This window comes from Aegilops tauschii, chromosome 1, assembly GCF_002575655.3.
Source record: "Aegilops tauschii subsp. strangulata cultivar AL8/78 chromosome 1, Aet v6.0, whole genome shotgun sequence".
Taxonomy (NCBI): domain Eukaryota; kingdom Viridiplantae; phylum Streptophyta; class Magnoliopsida; order Poales; family Poaceae; genus Aegilops; species Aegilops tauschii.
This window is the reverse complement of record NC_053035.3, coordinates 6,240,268-6,262,308: the sequence shown is the minus strand read 5'-3', so window position 1 is coordinate 6,262,308 and position 22,041 is coordinate 6,240,268. Positions and strand designations below refer to the sequence as shown.

Below are 22,041 nucleotides of genomic sequence, written 5' to 3'. Positions count from 1 at the left end.
GCATTCACCCATATTTTTTAGCTAAATGACCATGAAATTGAAAAACACTATAAATGAACTCTGAAAAGGTTGAAAGTTGGCATGGTATCATCATTTCACCCACATAGCATGTGCTAAAAAGTTGAGAGGGTTACGGCAAAAATGGATGCACTTCGTGTACAAAACGGACAATCTCTTTCGAAGTATCAGGGTTTCGAACAAAAACTCATCTGTTACAAAAGGGATTTCATTTTTTAAACTTATTTGAACTCCAGACTCTTTGTGTGTTCAAAATGCACCATTCAAAGCCACATCAGCAATTTTCAACCCTTTCTGACTTCATTTGTTCTTTGAAATTTGTGTGAATCACTAGTTTGTGATTAACTTTACTATAAAAATAGATTCTGTAGTGATTCTTTTTCCTGCTATTTAATATTACTGTGTTTTATGATTCTATTCAAAAACAGATTTTGTTATTTTAGTTTCTAACAAAAAAATCTTTATGATAATGCTTTTTGCTATTAAAGTTTCTAACAAAAACATTCTTTATGAAAATTCCTTTTGCTATAGGAGTTTTATAAAAGCTTTTTAGTTGATTCTTTTGGCTATTGAAGAATATTATAGTTTTGTTTAGTTGATCATAACAGCATATTTTAATTGATTATTTTTAGTTCATTCTTTTTGCTATTAGTTCATGAGCTATAAATGACCCTTAAATTGAAAAGCACTACAAATGAACTCTGAATAGGTTGAAAGTTGGCATGGTTTCATCATTTCACCCACATAGCATGTGCTAAAATATTGAGAGGGTTACGGCAAAAACTGGATGCACTTCGTGTACAAAATGGACAATCTCTTCCGAAGTATCAGGGTTTCGAACGAAAACTCATCAGTTACAAAGGGATTTCATTTTTTTAACTTATTTGAACTCCAGACTTTTTGTGTGTTCAAAATGCACCATTCAAAGCCACATCATCAATTTTCAACCCTTTCTGACTTCATTTGTTATTTTTCATGCATTTACTAATTATTTTGAGCTATAAGACCCTAAAATTGAAAAGCATTTCAAATGAACTCTGAAAAGGTTGAAAGTTGGCATGGTATCATCATTTCATCCACATAGCATGTGCAAGAAAGTTGAGAGGGTTACGGCAAAAACTGGATGCACTTCGTGTACAAAACGGACAATCTCTTTCGAAGTATCAGGATTTCATACGGAAACTCGTCTGTTACAAAGGGATTTCATTTTTTAAAACTTATTTGAACTCCTGACTTTTTGTGTGTTCAAAATGCACCATTCAAAGCCACATCTCATCAATTTTCAACCCTTTCTGACTTCATTTGTTATTTTTCATGCATTTACTAATTATTTTGAGCTATAAGACCCTAAAATTGAAAAGCATTTCAAATGAACTCTGAAAAGGTTGAAAGTTGGCATGGTATCATCATTTCATCCACATAGCATGTGCAAGAAAGTTGAGAGGGTTACGGCAAAAACTAGATGCACTTCGTGTACAAAACGAACAATGGTATCATACTCGTCTGTTACAAAGTTGGCATGGTATCATCATAATAGTTGCGGGAGAAAGTCTTCACTTTTTCTTCGCTTGTGTCATTTGCTTATTGCACCGTAACCATGGATAATCTTCATCGTTTATCAGGATGCTTGGGTCAGCCTTGACTTTGAAGGGAGGAATTTCATGAAACTTTTCATAATCTTCAGACATGTCTGTCTTGCCCTCCACTCCCACAATGTCCCTTTTTCCTGAAAGAACTATGTGGCGCTTTGGCTCATCGTATGATGTATTCGCTTCCTTATCTTTTCTTTTTCTCGGTCTGGTAGACATGTCCTTCACATAGATAACCTGTGCCACATCATTGGCTAGGACGAACGGTTCGTTAGTGTACCCAAGATTGTTCAGATCCACTGTTGTCATTCCGTACTGTGGGTCTACCTATACCCCGCCTCCTGACAGATTGACCCATTTGCACTTAAACAAAGGGACCTTAAAATCATGTCCGTAGTCAAGTTCTCATATGTCCATTATGTAACCATAATATGTGTCCTTTCCCCTCTCGGTTGCTGCATCAAAGCGGACACCGCTGTTTTGGTTGGTGCTCTTTTGATCTTGGGCGATCGTGTAAAATGTATTCCCATTTATCTCGTATCCTTTGTAAGTCAATACAGTCGAAGATGGTCCCCTGGACAACGAGTACAACTCATCACAAACAGTGGTGTCACCTCTGAGACGTGTTTCCAACCAACTGCTGAAAGTCCTGATGTGTTCACATGTAATCCAGTCGTCACACTGCTCCGGGTGTTTGGAGTGCAGACTGTTCTTGTGTTCATCGACGTACGGGGTCACCAAGGTAGAGTTCTGTAGAACTGTGTAGTCTGCTTGAGACCAAGAATATCCGTCCTTGCATATTATTGAGTCCCCTCCAAGCGTGCCTTTTCCAGTCAGTCTCCCCTCATACCGCGATTTAGGGAGACCTATCTTCTTAAGGCCAGGATTGAAGTCAACACAAAACCCAATGACATCCTCTGTTTGATGGCCCATGGAGATGCTTCCTTCTTGCCTAGCGCGGTTACGGACATATTTCTTTAGGACTCCCATGAACCTCTCAAAGGGGAACATATTGTGTAGAAATACGGGCCCCGGGATGACAATCTCATCGACTAGATGAACTAGGACGTGCATCATGATATTGAAGAAGGATGGGGGAACACCAGCTCGAAACTGACAAGACATTGCGCCACATCACTCCTTAGCCTTGGTATGATTTCTGGATCGATCACCTTCTGAGAGATTGCATTGAGGAATGCACATAGCTTCACAATGGCTAATCGGACGTTTTTCGGTAGAAGCCCCCTCAATGCAACCGGAAGCAGTTGCGTCATAATCACGTGGCAGTCATGAGACTTTAGGTTCTGGAACTTTTTCTTTGGCATATTTATTATTCCCTTTATATTCGACGAGAAGCCAGTCGGGAACTTCATACTGAGCAGGCATTCAAAGAAGATTTCTTTCTCTTCTTTCGTAAGAGCGTAGCTGGCAGGACCTTCATACTGCTTCGGAGGCATGCCGTCTTTTTCGTGCAAACGTTGCAGGTCCTCCCATGCCTCAGGTGTATCTTTTGTCTTCCCATACACGCCCAAGAAGCCTAGCAGGTTCACGCAAAGGTTCTTCGTCACGTGCATCACGTCGATTGAAGAGCGGACCTCTAGCTCTTTCCAGTAGGGTAGGTCCCAAAATATAGATTTCTTCTTCCACATCGGTGCGTGTCCCTCAGCGTCATTCGGAACAGCTAGTCCGCCGGGACCCTTTCCAAAGATTACGTGTAAATCATTGACCATAGCAAGTACGTGATCACCGGTACGCATGGCGGGCTTCTTCCGATGATTTGCCTCGCCTTTGAAATGCTTGCCTTTCTTTCGACATTGATGGTTGGTCGGAAGAAATCGACGATGGCCCAGGTACACATTCTTCCTGCATTTGTCCGGTATATACTTTCAGTGTCATCTAAACAGGGCGTGCATGCGTGGTATCCCTTGTTTGTCTGTCCTGAAAGGTTACTGAGAGCGGGCCAATTGTTGATGGTTACAAACAGCAACGCGTGCAGGTTAAATTCCTCCTGTTTGTGCTCATCCCACGTACGTACACCGTTTCCATTCCACAGCTATATAAGTTCTTCAACTAATGGCCTTAGGTACACATCAATGTCGTTGCCGGGTTGCTTAGGGCCTTGGATGAGAACTGGCATCATAATGAACTTCTGCTTCATGCACATCCAAGGAGGAAGGTTATACATACATATAGTCACGGGCCAGGTGCTGTGATTGCTGCTCTGCTCCACGAAAGTATTAATGCCATCCGCGCTTAAACCAAACCATACGTTCCTTGGGTCAGCTGCAAACCCAGCCCAGTACTTTCTCTCGATTTTTCTCCACTGCGACCCATCAGCGGGTGATCTCAACTTCCCTTCTTTCTTACGGTCCTCACTGTGCCATCGCATCAACTTGGCATGCTCTTCGTTTCTGAAAAGACGTTTCAACCGTGGTATTATAGGAGCATACCACATCACCTTCGCAGGAACCCTCTTCCTGGGGGGCTCGCCGTCAACATCACCAGGGTCATCTCGTCTGATCTTATACCGCAATGCACCGCATACCGGGCATGCGTTGAGATCCTTGTACGCACCGCGGTAGAGGATGCAGTCATTAGGGCATGCATGCATCTTCTGTACCTCCAATCCTAGAGGGCATACGACCTTCTTTGCTGCGTATGTACTGTCGGGCAATTCGTTATCCTTTGGAAGCTTCTTCTTCAATATTTTCAATAGCTTCTCAAATCCTTTGTCAGGCACAGCATTCTCTGCCTTCCACTGCAGCAATTCCAGTACGGTACCGAGCTTTGTGTTGCCATCTTCGCAATTGGGGTACAACCCTTTTTTGTGATCCTCTAACATGCGATCGAACTTCAGCTTCTCCTTTTGACTTTCGCATTGCGTCCTTGCATCGACAATGACCCGGCGGAGATCATCATCATCGGGCACTGGTTCCTCTTGATCTTCAGCAGCTTCCCCCCTTGCAGCATCATTGGGCACATCGTCTGGTTCCTCTTGATCTTCAGCAGCTTCCCCCGTTGCAGCATCACCGTATTCAGGGGGCACATAGTTGTCATCGTCCTCTTCTTCTTCGCCGTCTTCCATCATAACCCCTATTTCTCCGTGCCTCGTCCAAACATTATAGTGTGGCATGAAACCCTTGTAAAGCAGGTGGGTGTGAAGGATTTTACGGTCAGAGTAAGACTTCGTATTCCCACATATAGGGCATGAACAACACATAAAACCATTCTGCTTGTTTGCCTCAGCCACTTCGAGAAAATCATGCACGCCCTTAATGTACTCGGAGGTGTGTCTGTCACCGTACATCCATTGCCGGTTCATCTGCGTGCATTATATATAATTAAGTGTGTCAAAAAGCATTACAGAACTTCATGAATAGATAATTAAGTGACAAAATTAATAGAAGTTCATCATCACATTAAAACCAAAGTACATACATAGTTCTCATCTAACAACATATATATAGCTCTCCAGAGCATCTAATTAATTAAACCATACATTGAAACTATGTAAAACATTTCAATGCGAAAAAATATGCGATCATAATAGCAACCAAGGTAACAATTGATCCAACGGCATAATGATACCAAGCCTCGGTATGAATGGCATATTTTCTAATCTTTCTAATCTTCAAGCGCATTGCATCCATCTTGATCTTGTGATCATCGACGACATCCGCAACATGCAACTCCAATATCATCTTCTCCTCCTCAATTTTTTTATTTTTTCCTTCAAGTAATTGTTTTCTTCTTCAACTAAATTTAACCTCTCGACAATAGGGTCGGTTAGAATTTCCGTTTCAACCACCTCCTAGATAAATAAAATCTATGTCACGTTGGTCGGCATATTTGTCATAAACAATAAATGAACCAAATAGTTATAAAAAGATAATATATACCACATCCGAATCATAGACAGGACGAGGGCCGACGGGGGCGGATACCAAAACCATCGCACTATGTAATAAGAAGGAATAATAAAAGTAACAAAATTAGACAAGTATCTATCTAAAGTAAGAATTTTTTTCTTTCAGAAAGAAGATAAGAACAAGAGGCTCACCACGGTGGTGCTGGCGACGAGATCGGCGCGGGCGATCGACGGCGGTGAAGACGGGGACGGGACGTGACGGACCGCTAAACCTAGACAAAGTTCGGGGAAAATGGAGCTCGGAGGTCGAGTTTCGAGAGGAGAAAGATTAACTAGTGTGGCTCAGACATTTCATCGAACACCTCATGTGCATAGGAGGTGAGCTAGAGCACCCAAATTCCCTCCTCTCGCCGACCAGAAAAAATAGAGCACTGTGGACTGCTCTGTTGTGGCGATGGGGTATATATAGGGAACTCATTGGTCCCGGTTCGTGGCACCAACCGGGACCAAAGGCCTTTAGTCCCGGTTGGTGCCACGAACCGGGACCAATGCTCCCTTTAGTCCCGGTTGGTGGCACTAACTGGGACCAAAGGCCTTGTGCTACCCCGCGTCAAAAATTTAGTCCCACCTCGCTAGTTGAGAGAGCTCGAGAGTGGTTTATAAGCGCTGTTGCGCCCACCCTCTCGAGCTCCTCTCAACTGCAGGCTTTCGGGCCTAACCGTTCTCTTTGCCTGTGGGGCCTACTAGGCCTTCTGCGGGCCTGAATCCTGGCCCATGGATGGGTTTCTAGTCGTATTCAGGCCGTGGTGGCCCAGTAGGTGGCATAATTTTTTTCTCTTTTGCTTTATTTATTTTGTTTTGTTTCTACTTACAACAAAAAACTTATTTATTTTATTTCTGATTACTTATGTATTTTACTTTAATTATTTTATTCTTATTTATTTTACTGCTGCTATTTTTATTTATTTTATTAAGGTTTATTTATTTTAGTTACTATAGTTTATTTTATTTTATTTTATTAAGGTTTATTTATTTTTATTAATGTTTATTTATTTTATTTACTATAAAAAAATGAACATAGATGCGCCTATAGAGAAAATTCAACCTAAATTCATAATAAATTTCTATGAAATTCAAAGAAATTTACTGTGAATTTAGGTCAAATTCCCTGTATAAGGGCATCTATTTTCACTTTGAGAGGAGCTCAACAAGGCAGAGAGGGACGGGCTTATAAACTGGTGTGAGCGCCCTTCGGTTGGCGAGGTGGGACTAAACATTGACCGCAACTAGGACCAGCCCTTTAGTCCCGGTTTGTGGTATGAACCGGGACTAAAGGGCGAGCCTCTGGTCCCGGTTCAAACCACCAACCGGGACCAATGGTGGTGGGCCAGGAGCGAGGCCAATTGGTCCCGGTTTGTCCCACCAACCGGGACCAAAGGGGCCGGACGAACCGGGACCAATGCCCCCACGAGGCCCGGCAGGCCCCTGGCCGCACGAACCGGGACCAATGCTCACATTAGTCCCGGTTCGTGACTGAACCGGGACTAATGTGAATATTGCCCTGTGACCAAAGCCCAGTTTTCTACTAGTGCATGTGCTAAAAAGTTGAGAGGGTTCCGGCAAAAACTGGATGCACTTCGTTTACAAAACGGACAATCTCTTTCGAAGTATCAGGGTTTCGGACGAAAACTCATATTTTACAAAGGGATTTCATTTTTTGAACTTATTTGAACTCCAGACTCTTTGTGTGTTCAAAATGCACCATTCAAAGCCACATCATCAATTTTCAACCCTTTCTGACTTCATTTGTTCTTGTTCATGCATTCACCCATATTGTTTAGCTAAATGACCATGAAATTGAAAAGCACTACAAATGAACTTTGAAAAGGTTGGAAGTTGGCATGGTATCATCATTTCACCCACATAGCATGTGCTAAAAAGTTAAGAGGGTTACAACAAAAACAGGATGCACTTCGTGTACAAAACGGACAATCTCTTTCGAAGTATCAGGGTTTCGAACGAAAACTCATCTGTTACAAAGGGATTTCATTTTTTTGAACTTTTTTGTACTCCAGAATCTTTGTGTGTTCAAAATGCACCATTCAAAGCCACATCAACAATTTTCAACCCTTTCTGACTTCATTTGTTCTTTTTCATGCATTCACTCACCATATTTTTGAGCTAAATGACCATGAAATTGAAAAGCACTACAAATGAACTTTGAAAAGGTTGAAAGTTGGCATGGTATCATCATTTCACCCACATAGCATGTGCTAAAAAGTTGAGAGGGTTACGGCAAAAACTGGATGCACTTCGTGTACAAAATGGACAATTTCTTTCGAAGTATCAGGGTTTCAGACAAAAACTCATGTGTTACAAAAGGCATTTTATTTTCTTCACATGTAACGGCAGTGATATTCTAGATCAAAGACATCATCATAATAGTTGTGGAAAGAAAGTCTTCACGTTGCAGGTCCTCCCGTGCCTCCGGTGTATCTTTTGTCTTCCCATACACGCCCAAGAAGCCTAGCAGGTTCACGCAAAGGTTCTTTGTCACGTGCATCACGTCGATTGAAGAGCAGACCTCTAGGTCTTTCCAGTAGGGTAGGTCCCAAAATATAGATTTCTTCTTCCACATGGGTGTGCGTCCCTCTGCGCCATTCGGAAAAGATAGTCCGCCGGGACCCTTTCCAAAGATTACGTGTAAATCATTGACCATAGCAAGTACGTGATCACCGGTACGCATGGCAGGCTTCTTCCGGTGATCTGCCTCGCCTTTGAAATGCTTGCCTTTCTTTCGACATTGATGGTTGGTCGGAAGAAATCGACGATGGCCCAGCTACACATTCTTCCTGCATTTTTCCAGGTATATAATTTCGGTGTCAGCTAAATAGTGCGTGCATGCGTGGTATCCCTTGTTTGTCTGTCCTGAAAGGTTACTGAGAGCGGGCGAATCGTTGTGTGCCTGTCACCGTACATCCATTGCCGGTTCATCTGTGTGCATTATATATAATTATGTGTGTCAAAAATTAATAGAAGTTCATCATTACATTAAAACCAAAGTACATACATAGTTCTCATTGAACAACATATAGCTCTCCAGAGCATCTAATTAAACCATACATTAAAACTATGTAAAACCTTTCAATGCAACAACAAATGCGATCATAATAGCAACCAAGGTAACAATTGATCCAACGGCATAATGATACCAAGCCTCGGTATGAATGGCATATTTTCTGATCTTTCTAATCTTCAAGCGCATTGCATCCATCTTGATCTTGTGATCATCGACGACATCCGCAACATGCAACTCCAATATCATCTTCTCCTCCTCAATTTTTTTATTTTTTCCTTCAAGTAATTGTTTTCTTCTTCAACTAAATTTAACCTCTCGACAATAGGGTCGGTTAGAATTTCCGTTTCAACCACCTCCTAGATAAATAAAATCTATGTCACGTTGGTCGGCATATTTGTCATAAACAATAAATGAACCAAATAGTTATAAAAAGATAATATATACCACATCCGAATCATAGACAGGACGAGGGCCGACGGGGGCGGATACCAAAACCATCGCACTATTTAATAAGAAGGAATAATAAAAGTAACAAAATTAGACAAGTATCTATCTAAAGTAAGAATTTTTTTCTTTCAGAAAGAAGATAAGAACAAGGGGCTCACCACGGTGGTGCTGGCGACGAGATCGGCGCGGGCGATCGACGGCGGTGAAGACGGGGATGGGACGTGACGGACCGCTAAACCTAGACAAAGTTCGGAGAAAATGGAGCTCGGAGGTCGAGTTTCGAGAGGAGAAAGCTTAACTAGTGTGGCTCGGGCATTTCATCGAACACCTCATGTGCATAGGAGGTGAGCTAGAGCACCCAAATTCCCTCCTCTCGCCGACCAGAAAAAATAGAGCACTGTGGACTGCTCTGTTGTGGCGATGGGGTATATATAGGGAACTCATTGGTCCCGGTTCGTGGCACCAACCGGGACCAAAGGCCTTTAGTCCCGGTTGGTGCCACGAACCGGGACCAATGCTCCCTTTAGTCCCGGTTGGTGGCCAGAAAAAACAGAGCACTGTGGAGTGCTCTGCCGTGGCGATGGGGTATATATAACCACCTCATTGGCCCCGGTTCGTGGCTGGAACCGGGACTAAAGGCCCCCCTTCTGTCCCGGTTCTAGGCACGAACCGGGACCAATGGCTGTGGGCCAGGAGCGAGGACCATTGGTCCCGGTTCGTGCCTAGAACCGGGACAAATGTGTCCACATGAACCGGGACAAATGCCTCTCGAGGCCCGTCCTTCCCCCTGGGCACACGAACCGGGACGTATGCCCCCATGGGTCCCGGTTCGTGACAGAACCGGGACTAATGGGCTGGCCAGGGCCCAACCAAAGCCCTGTTTTCTACTAGTGTTACAACTAGTGCGCTCGGGGGCGTGTAGAATGCGTGAATATTCAGTTCCCGAATACTCCCAATGCCAGCAGACTCCTGGAGTATTTTGTATTTGATAGTACCACGTGCCATAGTAAGTTCTCCAGTTCCACCGGTAATGGCCCATTCCCCCACAGGATTAAAAATCCCCATCATATGAAGAGTCGCTCCCTTGAAGCTAGTTCACACAAAAAATCAGAAATCTCAAAGAAGTTACACATTTCTATGCCATCTAACAAATAAAAACTTTGTGCTCAAATATACTACGATAATGCCTTTAATATAAGCACTAGATAAGAATAACAGTCATGGAATTATTTATTGTTCTATGCAAGTACACAAGGTTTTACCTTCCCTCCACAAACGCAAGGTTGAAAGAATTGTAATAGCCAACACTTGGTTGATCAGCCATGACATGAATGCCTTGTGCATGACCAACGACCTTTGCTTTGAAATCTGGGGCATCAACTATGGCCCAGTTATTAACAGCAGTGATACCAAACAAACTCTCACCAGGTTTTGTTGGTATGATTGTCTTTTGATTGGCGTTTGGTCCGACGACTAGGTGCAAGTACAATACCAAGTTTAGCTCCTTTTCACACGGCAGGCAACATTGAGTAAGGTATGTTTGGGGAAGATGAGTGGCCATTTCAAGACACTAGGCTTCAAGCGGATGGGTGTGGTGACTACCTATCCAGAAGAGAAACTAATATTTGTGTGATTCTCTGGCTTTCTGTGGGCTATGGGATGCAGAGCTGGTCCGTATTTATAGTATGGAAGCAATAGGTCCACTCAAAAGATATATGTGCAGTCCATACAATTAGGAGCTCTTTTACAGTACCCTCAAATCGACACAGATCGTCGATTTTCTTTAATCCAACGGATGTTGCTTATTGGTACTCCAGCGCGAGTGTTAGGGAGTACTAGTACCAAGTGTTAAGGAGTATCTACAGTTCAAGGGTAAAATCGTAACCCCTGCAAAATAAAGCGTAAAATCGTAACAGCAGATACGTAAAATAGAAAACGTAACAGAAGATGACAAATAATGTGCGCCAAATATTCGGATCGAACAGTTACCTTAAAGGATCTGATTTCTTTTTGGAATACACCATTTTTTTTGCGAATAGGAATAACAGATTTGACTGGATATTGTTTCTACGTGCTCGAATGGCTGCTCGTATGGATTCAATGCACAAGATCTACATGCATCTGCCGGCGTTGTGTTCTTTTTTGCAAGTTCGTTGTCTTCAATCTAGGAAGGTCTTATTAACACTCAAGTAACTATACCGGATTTTGTTCAAATTAAGGACCAATCTCAGTGATCGAAGATATGCACACATGGAGAAAGGGATCGAGACGGATAGAGGTGGAATTGCCTGATACATCAGCAGTGCTACGAGCGAAGTGGAGAAACCATCGGCGGTGTGGCGGCCGAGCATCAGGAAGATAATTAGCCCTGCGGAGAGGATGATTGGTGCGCTGAAGAGAGGGCGGGTCAGTAGTTGAGACGGATACGGGGAAGATCCCTTGACGGCGTTCCAAGGGGAGAGCCACGTGATTGCAACGCCGGCGGCGTTAATAGATTGGATCAAAGGATTTTTTTTTTCATCGTCAACGAAATAGACTGGAAGATTTATTAATAGAAAGATTTTTTTCGCAAAAAAAGATTTTCTTTTGGGGAAAATTTTATAGCAACACAAAAGGTCAATAATACCCCTTAGAATCGATGGTTGGATTTAATTGGTACTCCCTGTTCTATTTTAGAGTACCAGGGTACCGTAAAAGAGCTCTACAATTAGTCAGCTTATTCCGTTTATTTTACTAGCCTTGGAATAAGCATAGTCTTATTTTGTATATCTTACAGATATCCGGAGTGTATCTTTACATATACATGACCCACTTGCTAAAATTTTCATTTTATGTCCGTCATGCAACGCGCATTGCTACCTTTTCTGCCATAACTTTTCACTTCATGATGTACAAAATACTAAATTGTCTGATCCCCAGGGCTTGGTCCATTGGCCCCTACATGAGATTTGTTGTAATCCCATGTGGAGAGGGTCATGTACCATCTGTGAATATTTGTTTTCTTATCGTCCACCATGGGGTCAATAGGGGAAGCTAAACATTGCAAGAATTTTCACTTCGTTAGCTCTATTCACATTGCAGGCTTAGCTTCGGCTTCTCTTAGCACACTTCTCTACAGTACAATCGCCTAACTATATTATCCATAAGACCTGAACAGCTGTTCAATCCTGGAAGGGGTGATCATCTAACACAGAATATATGGTGGTTCGGACCTGTTACATATTTTATGCAATACGGCCAGTGTGCTTAGGTGTTATTCCAACCCCATGCATGCATGTGAATGCCAGCAAGTATATGCTCTTATGACCAAATCAATTCTATATTAACTGGCGTACAAGTTGCGTTCGATGACGCCAAATATACTGTCAGTAATAAAGATGGGGACAAGGACCCTCTTGAAAGAATGCACGGGGTAGTTTGCTTCCAAAATATATGAGAAGACTAGAAGCATAGTCATTTTATTCCTTTTGTTTGACTGGCCTTGGAAGCTGTATATAGTTTTGCATCTTTTTTATTATCTGATTATTTATGTAGGGCATATAATCACATAAAGGAGCCAATGCTAAATTTTCAATGCAGTTTCTTCATGTCAGCTCCGTTGCTAGCATTTCTTATACTAATAATGTTCACACAATGAAGTACAAAATACCGAATCTACTGAAATCCTGCTAGCTTGGCAGCAGCCTATGGCAGAGGATTGGCCGAGAGGATGGAGCCTGTACATACCTGCATTCACGATTAGGGCTGGTGATTCATGATGGATGAGAAGTTTCACTGGTCGCGCATTTGCTCTTCCATACCATCTCTAGTTTAATGGGTAAGGATTCTGTAGATGGAAAACATAGGCCCTGATAAAGAGAAAGGAAAATTATGCCTGTGAATTCAAATCTCGGGGAGAGCTTAGCATCATGTGCTTGCCCAGGGTTCTACCGGACAGCTCTTGAAAAACACCTAGTCATTATATTACTTCTCTTTGACTAGCCTCAGAAGAAGCATAGTCTTATTTTGCATATCTTATAGATTATCCGGAGTGTATATCTAAATAGATGACCCATTTGCTAAAATTTTCATTTTTATGTGCTTCGTGCCTTGTGGGTTGCTACCTTTTTTGCCACAAACTTTTCACATCAGGAAGTAGAAAATATTAGACCATGTAATTCCTAGGACATGGTCTATTGGCCCCATATGCTCAAACAACATAATATCATATCATGTGCTCCTGATAGAGAGCCAGTTCTATCTATACACAGCTAGCGTATAATATATTATCCATTAGACCTGAACCGCTAGAGGTGTGATCATCTAGTAAAAAATATATGGTAGCTCGGACCTATTAAAATGTTGAAATAATACAGTGTGTGTCAAGGAGTTGTTCCAACTCTATGCATACATGCGAAGGCCAGCAAGTATATGCTCTAGCTTATCCCATTATGCCAAACCTATATGTTCTGACGACAGAACCATATCGCTTAGAAAATTTCTATATCAATTGGAGTACTACTTGCTTTGAACACTGCCAAAAACAATTTCAATAATAAAAGATGCGGATAAGGAATCCCATAAAAAATGGTTGGAGTAGGAGCAGTTTGTTTCTATAATATATGTGAAGACCAGAGGCTTAGTCAATTTATTCCTTTTGTTTGACGCGGCATGCAAGAAGCGTAAAACTTTATACTTCTGTTTTCATTAGTGACAAGGAGTAGGGGCAGTTATTTCTGATTGATTTTCTCTAGCATATATTCACATGAAGGGGACACTTGTTTCTTCATGTGAGTTGCATTGCTACCATTTCATATACTAATGTTCAAAGTATGAAGAGCATATACCAAAATTCTAGATTACTTGGCAACAATGAAGTTATCCTCATGCAAGGTCGATCATTGGCCAGGGTGGAACCTGTAGATCGGTATTCACACTTAGGGATGGTGATTCACGATGGTGGAGAACTTGCACCAGTCGTGCATGTTCTCATTAGTGCCAACTGTCTAGTGAATGTAGCAGTGAGTGTAGCGCCAAAACTAAAACTAGAAAGGATAAGGGTTTCGTGAATACGATGCCAAACAGAAGGTCCTGATAACTTCCTCTCTCCATGGGTTGTTCTGTAGCATTCACCCAAAATAACATCCTACAATGCATCCAACAACACAGAATAAAACCAGGATCAATAACACTAATTGGAATTTTACTGACCTACTAGTAGGGGTGTCGGTGCGCTGCTATGGAAATAAAGAAACGTGTTAATAGACATTGATCAAACAAAATTTGTCAAGATGTTCATGCATGTATACATCGTTAAGTCCCCTCATAAACGGAAAAGAAAATTAAGCCCTTCATAAAGAATATTCATGAGAGCTTTGCATCATGCGGTTGTCCATGTTATTGTCGGGGGCACTCTCCGCCGGCTCATGTAAACACCATGTGGGTAGCAAGGTCAAGAACTATGCCTGCACCTCCCACTATGGGCATGACCGTGGAAATCGGGATTGCATGAGCTCCTGATTTTTTTTCAAAATAGATTAATTAGTAACTATAATTCTCCATCTAATCTGAATAGATGAATTGATCTCCTCCACCCCCTCCCTGCACCTCAAATCCTCCCCTGAATAGATAATCACGTGTCAATTTTTTATTATTATCCCAACACTGTGAAACTTATGTTCAGATTTTAGAATGCTGATTTTTTGTTCTCCAGCATGCGTACAAAACTGCATCACAATTAAAGATTCCTTATATATCCTTTCAGTAAGGCTGATTGGGAAATAACATTAAGTGAAAGGTGTGGCCATATGCTAGTATTAGTGAACACACATACACAGCCATTCGAATTCACATATCAGCAGGGAAACAGGGGAACAGTGCTATGACTGTGTCCATCTCTGCACAGTACATGGGTCAATGAAGTATATATTTGTCTTGACGAACATATAGACCAAATACTGACAAAATCATAGGTCGTTAGGTTCTCTCTTAAAAATGGTTAGATTTATTGTACACCAATAATGGACACCATGATGCTCTTTGTATTCGGTTGCCTTAATTTTTTCTTCAACGCATGTGTTGTGTCTATTTTTTTTACAGACAATACAATGGAGAAGGGTTTGCAAGTTGTTGAGAATAATCTGTGTAGCTATATGATATCCAAAATAGCACTTCATGGTTTGGTAATGTGTCTCTTTCAAAGACTGGTGGGCCTGGTCATATTTGAAGAAGACAAAGACAAATAAAATCTTGGTCTTATTCCTATATATAGTTTGTCTTCAAGGCATGGAGGATTTTTTGTTTGGAGAAGGAGGGTAACTCCGGCATCTACATCAAGCGATGCACACAGGCATCTATCTTGCATTATTCAACAAGGCCTTACAAAATAAATACATAAATTAACCCAAAGCCACCTTCCTAGATAAAATTGCCACCCTACCAAGGTTGATGGCGTGACCTGAGCTGGTGCCACACACACCAAGTAATCCTGTGGCCTCACCATGCAGCCTGCCATCTAGCCGGTATCACCAACTGGTCTCTAGCAGACCCTTAGCTTGCACCGCATGAGTATACTGTAGAATCCGAATCCGCCGTCTTGTGCAGTCCCATCACCAGGAGTAATGAAGTTGATGCCACCATGACGCTCGATAGTGCCAGCCAGCTACGGATGCCCAGTAAACGGTACCCGGCGCCGAGACCCTGCTTCATCTTGCCGCCAAGATTCGTCACCGCATGAGAAGCATGCGGAGACTTGCGCCTAGCCACCGAAGCCAATCACTTGTCCCTCCAACCCATGTAGTACCCCAAAGATGATGCCCCTGTGAGGGTCATGATGCAGGAACCTCGCCATCATCCGATCCATAAAGTTTGAATCTAGGATTTTCCTCGGGGCTCGCAGCAAACGCGAATCACCCTACAATGCCTCGAATGAGGTAACGACGCCTGTGGGCGCCGTTGTTGATGGTTCAGGCAAAGGTCGAACAAAGCTTTCGCTGGTAAAATTACGCCAATCCCCGTCTGGACCGTCAGATCCACCTCCACCGTCATCCATGGGTGACGTCCCTGCCATCGGGAAACCTCGCGATCGAAGCCGTTGTGGTGTCACAGTCTCCTGGAACCGCCGCCTGCGTGGGTGAGCCATCGATGGTGGAGGAACCCTCCCACTGCGCTACCGACGCCGGACGAGCCACATGCCCAGGACACCCGTGCGGATCTCTGCCGCATGCATCCCGGAGCAATGGCGGTGGAAGACCCCGCCACCATATCTGGACAAAAGGAACTCAAGACCAGAAGGACCACCCTGTCGCCCCCGTCCATGGCAGCCGCGCGGCAGCGTCGGGAGGCGACGAGAGGGTGGAGAGGAAAGGGTGGCGGATGGATCTGTGGTGCGGGCTCGGAGATCGGCGGCGACGCTTGGAGATTTTTGTGGCGGCGGCGCTTGGTTCGCGAGAGGAGCGCGCTGGACCAGCAAATAAAATCTTAGTCTTATTCCTGTATATAGTTTGTCTTCAAGGCATGGTGTATTTAATTTTCCAAACAATAGAAGTTAAAACTTGATAGCATATTTCATCGAAAGTCTGTCTTGGCGAAACAAGAAATAGAAAATGACGCATGACCTTTCTTCTTTCTGAGGGCTGATACATGTACAAGATATTGTTACGCCTCACAAAGTCACAAGTATAGTCTATCCAAATCGAAAGGTCGGCCAAAGAAAACAGAAAAAAACGACAAACACATTTGCTGGTCCTCCAGCACTATAAATAGCACCCCTAGACTAGAGTATCTCTCACACAGCCAACAACAAAGGAAAGAGTCAGTTTATCATAGGCACCTCCCACCATCTTTGTGGGAGCCCAAATCCTAGCCATGGCCAGTCCTACTCGTGACCTGTCCATCATTTTGGTCATGCATTTCATTCTATCCATGGCCAGTCCATCGCTTTCTTGTGTTATTCCTTGTGAGTCTGAGATAAACTTGCGTTTGTACTTGCACCAAATTGCTGCTGGATCAGGCACCAACCAGGTAGCAATTGTCGCCTCGAGCCAACCAGCTGGGTTTGGTACGACCGCTGTTAACGACTGGACTGTGATTGATGGTCCAAACCCCGGTACTGCGACCATTGTTGCCCGTACCAAAGGCATGCATGTGCAGGCTGATGTAGGTGGTCCAGGCTGGTTCAACTACTTCAGCATGGTGTTCGAGGACTCCAGGTACAAATTTTATACTCTTGGACTAGAAGTTTTAGTTTTCTCAGTTGCCAATATCTCATATACTGAAGATTGTCCAGTTTTATGTCATACGTGATGTGTTACTCTCCAAAACTATATCAGGCGCCGTGGATCGTCATTTGAAGTAATGGGGATGAACCGAGCTCAAGAAGGCGAGATGGCCATTATCGGTGGGACTGGAGAGTTTGCTATGGCACGTGGGACCATCAAGTACAGAGCACTCGCCAACCCCCCTCCGGGTCAAAGTATTAAAGAACTCAATATTCATGCTTTCTACGTCAAACCAGCTGTAAGTAGACTAGTTTAATTAGCTGCTTAATTTGTATGTATTTGCTTTATTGTTTCTAGTGTATCTATCAACTTAGTTCACTAAGAAAGCTAGTTTAAATTGCACAGCTATCTAGTTCACTAAGAAAGCTAGTTTGAGTCATCCAGATAAAAATTATGAATTGTTATAATTCCTTGATAAACTTCATTACTAGTACCTTAATGCCTAGATTCTTATTACATGTAGCAATGCTGATATTACCGGGGATTCCTTTTCTTTTTCCAGGGCACTATAGCTGGCCCCACCATCCAGTAATATGTTTGAAAACTACCTGGACAACCACGATGGGTAGCTGTGGAAGCAGCTTTGCAATGATCCTGTCAATGTTTCCTTTTCAAATAATCCGTGGATTTCTAGCCAGTGATATTCCATCAATCCGAAGATCCATGTCCGACCGTTTGTTGTTGTTTTAAGATGTATGTTTGGTCTTGTGTTTGGAACATATGTCTTGTTGGTGTGTATCGGAAATAAAGAAGTTTGGTTGGTGTAGTAAATTTATAATATGAAAAATCTTTCTCCTGTAGTGTGGATCATTACGTATTTCACACTCACAGTTGAACTACACTGACGACCTATACATTTGTGAGGCTAGTGGTATTTTTAATCTCCGCCATTTGTTAATGCTCGTACATGAATTCAGTTTAAAATTATTGAACACATGTGTCTTGTGTATATACCATTGTTACTGAGTCGTATTGTACCAGAGTCCCTGGAGTTTATGAGACCAGCAGCTAACCTAAGATATTGCCAAGCTTAACTTAAGAAGTGAAGCATGTAACAAAATCAAGTGTCAAGATCCTAAGCCTTTGAGAACCAACGTACATGGCTCATAAATTGTCAAAAAGAACTCAAATGATCTAAACATTAGGAAAACTTAAAATTCAAAGCACATATCTACTGTAGAGACTAGCCACTAACCTGACATCTCGCCAAACCAATCTTAAGAGGTGAGGCATGTCACCAAACTTAACCTCGAGATCCTAAGTCGAACAACATTGGCCTGGTCTTCTAGCTACTTGCACATTTTCTGATGGAAAGACATTCTTGAAGGTCAGGTAAAATAAAAGGTCCTCCAAAATGCTTTCAGAAATAGTCTTTTTGGAACCTTGGTTTTCTTCTTTTTGCCCAAAGCATTATGAATGTTTCTTCGTCACAAAACTTCTGAAGCTAATGAAACAGTCAACAATATTGTCACCAAAAAAAATTAAATGAGAGAATACAGAAATGAAATAGAAAAAAGGAAGACATAAACCTGTCACTGTCTCTTTCATTTCAGACATGGAGTTTTTGCTCCCATGTGCAGACGCACCCATATGTGTGAACAGTAAAATGAAGAAAAATAGCAAACAAATTCAAAACATTCTGATTTTTCTAGAAACACTTTGAAACTCTCCTGCCCCTTTCCTTTCGAACTTGATGCGGCCTCATTTGAAAACAGAGATGAAGATAGGTCAACAAGGTAATCATGTCGAAATAAGCAAAAGCCTGGATCTTCACTGTGAAAAGTGCTTACAACTTAGCTTCAGTAACCAGCATTCTTTTAGCTTCAGCTGCACTTCTGTACGTGCTCTCTGCTCTGGTTTATTGGTATAATCTAAGTCTGAGTGGTCAATCAAAATGACTGTTTTGGATTGCATCGTCGTATGATATGGAACCTTGTACAAGATTTTAGGCGCAGATTAGTAGATTGGGGAGAAAATCATATTCAAAGGAAACGTGGTGCAAGTGATTCAGATATCCAGACAGAGCACTACTGGGCTACAGCAAACATGACAGTAAACTGCTGACCCCTGCCTGTTGTACACACCGACACAAATCCAGATCGGATCATCTTTGTTGATCTGGGATGTGATTCAGCAGTGCTCGACTCGACCCTAAAGCGGTCGCCCTACACTACATGCCCCAACAATTCTCGGTCGAGAGCGACTGCTTGCGATACAGTTCAGTTGTAGAAGCCATTCCCAAAGCAATTGCCCAACATTCAGGCCACTACTGCATTATTCAGAATGAAACAAAGTCAGTTCTAGCTGCAACTCTCAAACAACAACAACATCCCACTTCTGAAAGAGCTCAAATCTATGACAGTGAATTAAGACTGATTGCTCACTACATCTAGAGTTTCTTCCTCGCCTTCACCAGCCAAACCTTTCTCTGCCAGAGACACTGAAAAACACTTTCCTACTCCTGATCACACGGGTGGGGATAACCAACCTCTTGCCAAAACACCTGAACACCACTCCATTTACATACATAATGTCCATAGAAATGCAGCATCGTTAGAGATTTAATATGGTTAGCAAGCAGCTACTCCCTCCGTAAAGAAATATAAAAGCGTTTATAGTGGATGATAAGCTACCAACAGAGCAGGAGGCACTTATAAGGTTAATTAATTGAAGAAAGAAGGATACAAGAAGGTTAATTAATTCAACTACTCCTATCGAGCACGTTCATATAGGAAAACCAATTTGCGTACGTGCGCCTATAAAAATACAAGATCAAGCACGTCCGTCCATATAGGAAAACCAATCGATCGAGTTCTGGCCACAGCGATCGACATCGACAGACGGTTTCACGCCACCAACACCGTCGGCCATCGCATGCCATGGAGAGGCAGAGCACAGAAACAACATCGTCCTTGGAAGAATCCTTTGCCAACATGGACAGGTCGGTGGCAAAACTATTTGCCGACGTCGCCACAGCTACCAGATACTTCTACGTGCAGGAGCCCGATGAGCATGGCTGTGAGTTGGGCGGCCAGATCGATGGTGGGGGCGAGGCGAGATGGGAGGACTCGATCATAGGATGGGCCTGACACCGACCTGGTGAGGAACATGGCAGCGGTCGAGATTTTTTTGGTTCGTTCTGTGGGCTGGATTCATCTTTTTTCTTTGCTGGTGTTTCCATGGGAGACGTATGATGTAGGAAGGGGAGGCGATGGAACCGAAGCTAAAGATTTACTACAGTTTTTTTGTTTTCCTCCAATATTTCAAACAGATTGATAGAAACGGAATAGAATATAAAATAAATTTGAAACTTCTCATATAACACTCACTTTTGCATCCTAGCTAAGGCAATTCAGGTGATTGAGTACATATATATAGGCCTGACTTACATACACTGCAGTCTTCGTTAGGATCTTTTTACATTCAGGTAAGCATGAGTAAAAGATGTCAACGGTTAAGCATGCATTCAGGAGCCGTTATCATTTGTTTATCATGTGAGTGCACAGCAAAATTGTGTGACATAGTAGAGCTACTTGGATACAAGTGAGCACATGGTTTAATGGAAAAACATTTAGCATCGGGAAGAGTAGACCCAGTCCAGCATAATAATGCATGACCCACTCAGCTCTCACAATAGCCAGGAAAATGCTAAATAGATGTATCAAGAAGCGTATTCTCAAACAAAAAAAGCGTAAGATATTAACTTCAAAAAATAAAGAAGTGTAAGATATTGGAAAAGTATAGTATGCAAATGCCTGGCTCTTGGGATGTGCCTTGTGCCCAACATTCAGGCCACTACTGAATTCACTCAGTTCAAGCTGCAGCTCTCAAACAACAACATGTTAATACCCTACTTCTGAAACAGCTCAAATCAATGACAGTGAAGCAAGACTGATTCCTCTACATCTTCAGTTTCTGCCTCGCCTTCAGCAGACAAACCTTCCTCTTCTAACGACACCGAGAAACACTTTCCTTCTCCTGATCACACGTGCAGGGATAACCAACATCTTGCCAAAGCACATGTCCACTACTCCATTTACATAATGTCCACAGGAAAGCAGCATGGTTAGAGAACTAATTGCTCTACATCTTCGATTTCTTCCTCGCCTTCACCGGCCAAACCTTTCTCTCCTAGTAACGCCGAAAAACACTTTCCTTCTCCTGATCACACGTGTGTGGATAACCAACTTCTTGCCAAAGCACCCGCACACCGCTCCATTTACATAATGTCCACAGGTGTGCAAAGCAGCATGGCTAGAGAACTAATCAGGTTATAAAGTACTCCCTCCGTTTCAAAATAGATGACTCAACTTTGTACCAACTTTAGTAGAAAATTAGTATAAAGTTGGGTCATCTATTTTGGAATGGAGGGAGTAACTACTAGCAACTGTTGACTAGAAACAGCATCCACATGCATGCATGTAATCTGATCTACCAACAGAGCAGGAGGCGCTTCAGGTTAATTAATTGAAGAAACAAGGATACAGTCTGACATTAACTAGCTGCTAGTACAGCCATAGCAGAGACACAGGGCTCTCTGGTGGCAATGGTCTCCGGCGGTAGCCTCCCACATCCCAGGGCGACGGCGAGGGTGAGCATTATAAACAATTCCATAGAAGCAGAGCGCTGACTGGCTACAGGGGGCTGCATAGATAACAAACACTCAAAAAAATTCCTTGAGAGGAAGCCGTTTACCCCTGCTTAATTTCGGCGTGCAAACCATAAACTGAAGCCGTTTACCTAGTCCTTAATTTTCCTGGCCAGAAGCAATCAAACTATTAT

General features: G+C 42.7%; 1 protein-coding gene across 1 annotated transcript; it reads left to right on the top strand.

The window, feature by feature from the left end:
• The first annotated feature begins 16,784 nt into the window (after window positions 1-16,784).
• On the top strand, window positions 16,785-18,164 carry LOC109742914 (dirigent protein 22-like). Its single transcript, XM_020302018.4, has 3 exons — window positions 16,785-17,190; window positions 17,311-17,497; window positions 17,762-18,164. The coding sequence occupies exons 1-3, from the start codon at window positions 16,847-16,849 to the stop codon at window positions 17,789-17,791; spliced, it is 561 nt and encodes a 186-aa protein (XP_020157607.1). The 5' UTR covers window positions 16,785-16,846; the 3' UTR covers window positions 17,792-18,164.
• The last annotated feature ends 3,877 nt before the right edge of the window (window positions 18,165-22,041 follow it).